Consider the following 7047-nt stretch of genomic DNA (forward strand, 5'->3'; position numbering starts at 1 on the left):
GTATCCAATCCAAAAATTTAAGATTAAGTGGAGACACATAATTTGTACATAAATTCATATCAAAGTCCACACCTACGAATGCATGACTCTTCACAAAGTTCTCATGCTAAGAGAATGCTTCGTTTGTCTCATATTATTAGTTCTCTACTTTGTTTTAGGATATCCCAAAACATAGTTCTCTTTGAGAAGTTAATGAAAAAAAATTTAATAACTTACCCTTTAACTTTATTGAAAAATGAATATTCATCTTCCAATAAAAGAATGGTATTTTTGGAAACATATATCTTTTTATTTAAAATATAATACATCAAATGATGATTCCTTAAAAGGTTAAATATTTTAAACAATACCAACAATTATTGAGATACCCTCTCAAAAAAAAAAAAAAACAATTATTGAGATAGAAGGAGCATTCCTTAACAATTTTCATTGGTTTAGCCGGAACTTCCTTTCCTCCACAAGCAGTTTGGCGAAGTTGGCAAGAACTTCTTCATTAGTACCCTCGCCCTCAATTTCCTCAAACTTGCCAGTATCCAAATTGACTCTTGACACTGGCTTCTTCAATAGCTTCTTCCCAATCTCCACAAGGCTTTGCAAGTTCTCCGTGGTGGCAACATCAACTGACGAGGCATCTCCGGTTAATGAGTCATCCTGTGGTTCATATGTTACCAAGAAAATGTCAATAGCATATGGTCTTAAATTATGTCACAAATAGATTGATATATATAGGTCATTTGATACCTGAATACGAAGGTAATTGTCCTTGCAACGAAGGGCTTGGAAGAGGGTGGACACATGAAAGTCAACCACATCAGCACTGGCGTGGTCATATGAGTCGAGCAATGGAGTTCCACCATTGGTATATAGCCAATTAAGCACACCCCACTTTGAGGCTGCAGGTGCTGTATACCTCTGTGCATACTTTGCGCCACCTGTGCCCAATGACAGAACTAGCATTTTCTTGTTTTCACTAGAATTACCAAACTTTATTTCTGCCATCAATAGTTCTTTCCTAATCTGGCTTATGGCTAACATTGTCTGTGGATGCAGTCAAAAATAAATAAGAGAATTTGCTAACATATATATGGTCCAAAATATATATCAAGAAAATTATACAAAGAATGACCAATTTTCCAAAGTTTCAACGCCAAATGTGCCTCAAATTATCAAATTTGGTACTCACAGGATTATTAGCAGCAACTCCACCATCAATGAGATCATAACTTCTAGTGTTTCCTTTTGAATCTGCTGTCTCGAAGTAGTGTGCTGGAAGATAAGTGGGTGCTGCAGAGGTGCCGAGGCAAATATCTGCAAGCCTAGCGTTTTTCAATTCATTCTTTTTTCCCTGCACAAAAAAATTAGACCAGTTGAGACCATGTAATTGCCACAGATATTCCAACAAATCGCTGAAATTTTCAGTCTACTTGTTATTGTCATTACTCATACATCGTTGGTCATAAAGATCACTGGTTGAAGGAGCTTGATATCAAAGGTTGGTATGATCACATGAGTTAGGGTCTGTTTCAGTGTTAGGTCACCAAGCAGATTGTTTATCCTTGAGTGCAAATAATTCCCGTCGTACTTGGGCCCCATCACGGAACCGAACAAGCTTGTCATTGCACTCACAAATTTGGTGTGCCTGCTTCCATTGAATCATCTTTAGTAGAAAAAAATGGCACTTATTTATCATTTGTTAAGTTCTCTAAAAATAGGTAAAACTCAAACACTTCATTTCAAGGTTTGAATTTTATTTTCTTCATTTTGAGTGTTACATTATTTAATAATGCACGTAGTATTAGATACACTTTTAAATTGATAATATTTAATATAAATTATTTCATCCATTTGAAATGGAGGATGATTTTCTGATAATTTTCTGAAGTTAAATAAAGGCATTTCAACTTGATATGGTTTCATTTAAATTTACCTGCTCTGGGGAAAAATCTTGGGAGATTCCTCTAAGTAGAAGTTGGTGATGTCCTTTGCAGCATACAGGGGTCTGTTGCCTTGATTGGGGGCTGTAAGCATGGTTGTGACTAGCCCACCTGTACTTGTTCCTGCAATTATGTCGAAATAATCTGCAATTCTCGCATTGGGTCCATCCAATTCCTACACAAACCATAGACGCATTGACTTAATTATATTTAGAGCTTTTGAGGATTTTAGTTAGCTCAATTAGAAAAGTTTCTGATAGTTGAATAAGATATCTAGGTTCAATCTCCACTTACATAAAAAATCAATCTTTATTTTGATTTGATGATAAAGAACTATTATCAGGACAAGAGCTTTAAAACTCTCTAAAAATAATATTATAAAATGTGAATATTTAGTGTGAGTTTAAGTTAAGATGAAAAATAAAAATTATTTCACTATTCAGTTTATTTTTATTACTATTTATGAGTTTCACTGCACTTTTTAGCATTATTCATAAGTCTCACTGTATTATTTTAACTAACTTTTACTTTTATTTTCAGTATTTTCAGCAATAATTTTTCAGTTTTAGTAAAATAAGCAATATTCAAATATATCCTTAGTAGAAAAATATAGATATTTTGTGAAACATTTCATATGAGAATATGAAACAATAGTTAATAATTATCCTTATATTTACGAAACAAAACAAAAAGGAGGTGGCTGTGGATGGTAAAATACGTACCTGAAGCTTAGATTCAAGAAATCCAAGGATGACACTGGGAATTATCCCTCTAATGCCACCTCCGTCAAGGGCCAACACAGTCACCATCTTTGCCTTTGCAAAAGCAGGACACATTTTGAATCAAATGAGCTTCTTGATATTGTAGGGTTCACTAGGCTAGCAAATTACTATATGTTGTGTATAATTAAGCATAAACCAACGTACTTCAAATTTTGATATTTATGACAAGAATTTATGGAAGAGTTGACAGCATCAATTTATGGCCCACGCATGTGAAAACTGTAAACATGCGACTTTTTTTTTAATTAGTTTAATTATATCTTTGTTGTATTATGGAACTGTATTATTAATTTTTGCTCAGCGTGAGGAGCGTGGTTTAATTAATTAGAATTTAAAGTTAGGACCACCTTCACTGTTTCAAGTTGCTATCTCATGCATCAAGTCTTCAGCGAAGATTCCAGTTTCCCATGCCACGTGAAACTCGATAAACCATAAAGGTTCATACTTTTGTTTGGTTTGTCACTATCCAAAGCTGTTAATCAAAATAAATAAATAAATAAATAAAGTTACTATGTCTTCTCAAAAAAAAAAAATTACTATACAAATTGCAAAGCTGCTTTGGTGCCATTTGTTGAAGAATATTAATTAGGTTAAATATGCTTCCTCTAGAGCATTAAGAATAGGAAAAGACCTTATCTATAGTTAGGTCTTAGATTATGGTATCATAATCATATCGAGCACATGCCATAAAAATCTGCCTATTTTATTAGGTTTAAATCTTCAACCATATCCGTTTGGACTGTAGTACTTATAATTTAATTGGATAATTATTAATAAAGTACTAGGTCTTGATGACTTGATAATGGCGTGGCAACTTGATCTTCTTTATATATTTGTAGAAGTTCGTATTTCTTTATATATATATATATATATATTTGAAAGGCTTTATTTAGGCTGTTTAGTACTGGACAGAGTTACTTCTAGCAGTTTCAAATTTGGCAGCCAACAGCAACAAAAAAGACATGTCGTTTGCGTCTTTGATAGGATACTTTGAGCGTTTGATAGTTAGGTTCATGATTGATATGTTTATAAAAAAAAAAAAAAAAAAAAAAAAAAAAAAACAAAACAAAAAAAAAAAAAAAATCTCTTCATTAATAGATAAGAGAATGAGTTCCCCAATTACGAATTTCAAGGTTTTCACTTAATTTAAAAGTACTTACAATAATAGAGAAGTCACTAAAATTAATAAATTATTACAAAGAAAATTAAGAAAACCTAACAAAATTAAATTGAGTGATGAATGATCCAAAGTACATGGAATGCTCAAATAAAATAAATTACAGGCCTTTAATTCAAGATAAGATCTAAGAGAGCGTGAGTACAAAAATATATTTCCTAGTTATATTTTACCAAAGAGAGCAATACATGTAAAAGGCCAATGAGAGCCGCTACGCAAAAAGCAATAGCTTTTAAATTGGTTTGAGGATGAAATCTCCCACCATTGCTTTATGGTGACGAATCTCAATGGGAGATCCGTGGAGATTTAATTGACAATATAATCCCCTAAGTTAAAGAGATTTACATAATAGAGTCGTCAAAAAAAAAAAAAAAAAAAAAATCTAAGGAGACAAAATATTCGTGTGACCAAATAATTATTAAAAATGACAAAATTTTAATATCGTCGCCCAATATTAAGATTTAAGTATCGTTGGTGACGAAATAATTTTTTGTCACCTATTTGGTACAAATACTAGCTCACGGTGCCAATTTTTGGGCGCATACTGAAATTTTTTTTAGTTCCCAATTTTTTTATTATTTTTTTGTGTAAAAAAATCTAAATATCCTCTCTCTCTCTCACCTTCTCTCTCTCTGCCTTTCACAAATTGGTAAGCTCTTTCTCTTTCTCTCTCTCATTGTTACTCTTTGTTTAGAGCTCTCTCGCAGGTATCTTCTCCATTCCCTAATTCTATTTTCTCTTTTTCTAGGGTTCCTAATTTCATAGCATCAGTTTCTGCTTCATAATGAAAGTTGTGATTGATTGATTGTTTTCGCTGTAGTAGAGTCCAATAGGATTGGAGCTGCATGTAGTCATATTAATAAGTATTTGCTGGAGGTAGGTTTAGAATTAGGGTTAATTATTCTGTAAAAACTTCAATTTTATTAGTGAATATGTTTCCTAAAGGTTGGTGGTAAACTCTCAAAGCGTTTGTCTTGTTAGCTAGGATTTTCACTTCGTAAATATACTGTTGTCTCTTTTACTTTTGACATTTTATTTATTTTGATAATAGTATTTGTGTGTTGTGATTAACAATATACTGAATGTGAAAGCATAATTTGCTAAGTAATTGGATTGGCATAAAATTGGTTAATTTGTATAACAGCGGGGTTTGAAATTCTCAACACAAACCATTATCGACTGACAATCAAAGTAGATCTTATAAGCATATAGGAATTTAAATATATAAAAAATGGTTTAAGAGTTAATAAAGTTTTCTCTCTCAAAAAAAAAAAAAAAAAACCACTAAAATAATTGCAAGGCAAACCATTCAAATTTTTAGGACAACAAAGATCACATCAATTGAAGCTGTGGGGATAAGGGCCCAAATTTGTATATTGGACCTTGGGCCCTATTTGATGATGTGGATACGTCCGAAGAGAAGTAAATGATTTGAGAGACCCCAAAATGAAGGGTCACGTAACGAAAGGGTGGAGGAATACAGTCCGAGGAGGTTATCCTTCTCGGATAGGATGAATATCTGTCAAGCAAGTACTACTTGGGCGACTTAGATGATCTTCCAAAAATTTCCAACGATAAGGATGAACTTCAGGCACGTACGAAGAGGATAAGAATACAGAAATATCTAAGATAAAAGCTGCTACCACCGCATTAAATGCACTGCAGCAACTTTTCTAGCTGCATTTATGTGGAGAAGACTTCTGAATAGTGCAGTCTTAACCACCACCGTTCACAGAGAGCCAGAGAAGATGCTTGATGAGATATATACTCAAGTGAAGGTTTAGATGATTAACAAGTGTACGATCAAGATGGCCTGAAAGGAAGCTATATAATGTAAAAGACCCCCTATAAGATGGGGATCGAAAAGATAGTAAAAGGGGAGAGAAAAAGAAGTACTGTATCACTAAGGGTGGTATTAGCTTTTAGGAACAGCTGTTCAAATAATAGTTCATCTCCTGGGACATTTATTTCATCAAGTTTTACGTGTGTTTCTATGTTTGTTCATCTTTTAAATCCTTGCTAGTCGTTGTCCCATTTGCTAAGAGCCCAGCTCTTTCACCCACTTTCTACAAATTTATTGTATTAGACTCATTGGGCTCACATCCTAAATCTTTTGGACTTGGGCTACAAATTGTGACCCTACAGAATTGAAAAATATGATGTGAAGAGGGTGATAGTGAATTAAGGCAACGCTGTTAAGATAATGTATCCCAACCTTTATAAGGGGCTGAACTTAAAATCTGAGGACTTAATGCCTTATAGTTCTCCCTTGGTAGTTTTGAAGGGAAGGTTGTCATCCCAAAAGGACAAATCAGACTACTTGTATAGACTGGTCCAGAGGTAGTAGAGGTAGATTTTATTGTTGTGGATACCTATTCACCCTACACGGCAATTGTTGCCAGACTCTAGCTTCATACCTTAGAAGCAGTTTCTTCTATTCTGCACCAAAATGTTAAATATCTGTCTGAGGGTCAGGTTAAAGAGATATTGGGGATTAGTCTATGGCCAGGCAATGCTTGGTGGCTACTATCCAACATAAACCTGAGGCTGAGTCCTCGGCTCCTATGGGAAAGGAGTTATAGCAGTTAAAACTCCCGACATTATCCATCGATAATTCAGTCGAGGTAGCGAAGTGTGAGGATTTGGTAAAAGTTACTGTAAGAGACAATCCAGAAAAGTTCTTTCAGATTGGATCCCAGCTGCCTCATCAAGAGAATGAAGAGCTGATAGAATTCCTCAGAAGAAACATTGATGTCTTTGCTTGGAATGCTTATGAGGCCCCAAGAGTTGATCCAGAATTCATCTGTCACCACCTAAATGTCAACCCATTGGTTGCCTCTAAAAAGCAGCCTCCTCGGCGCCCATCCAAGGGGCATGCTGATGCAGTACAAGAGGAAGTAACGAAGCTCAAGCAAGCTGGAGCTATTAAGGAGGTATTTTATCCTACATGGTTAGTGAATACCGTGGTGGTGAAGAAGAAGAGTGGGAAGTGGCGAGTGTGCGTGGATTTCACAGACTTAAATAAGACTTGCCTTAAAGATCCATTCCCTATGCTTAAAATAGACTAGCTAGTGGATGCGACCGTAGGCCATCCTCGGATGAGTTTCCTGAACGCTTTTCAAGGTTATCACCAAATACCTTTAACCCTAGGTAA

At 34.5% G+C, this 7047-nt stretch overlaps 1 protein-coding gene across 1 annotated transcript; it reads right to left on the minus strand.

Moving 5' to 3' along the window:
- Positions 1-256: 256 nt before the first annotated feature.
- On the minus strand, positions 257-2959 carry LOC112020093 (patatin-like protein 2). The gene is made up of 6 exons (XM_024052657.2): positions 2657-2959; positions 1928-2109; positions 1447-1639; positions 1184-1345; positions 742-1038; positions 257-651 (listed from the first exon to the last, which is right to left on the minus strand). The coding sequence occupies exons 1-6, from the start codon at positions 2768-2770 to the stop codon at positions 427-429; spliced, it is 1173 nt and encodes a 390-aa protein (XP_023908425.1). The 5' UTR covers positions 2771-2959; the 3' UTR covers positions 257-426.
- Between the last annotated feature and the right edge of the window lie 4088 nt (positions 2960-7047).

This window comes from Quercus suber, unplaced genomic scaffold, assembly GCF_002906115.3.
Source record: "Quercus suber isolate HL8 unplaced genomic scaffold, Cork oak 2.0 scaffold_21, whole genome shotgun sequence".
NCBI classification, from domain to species: Eukaryota; Viridiplantae; Streptophyta; class Magnoliopsida; order Fagales; family Fagaceae; genus Quercus; species Quercus suber.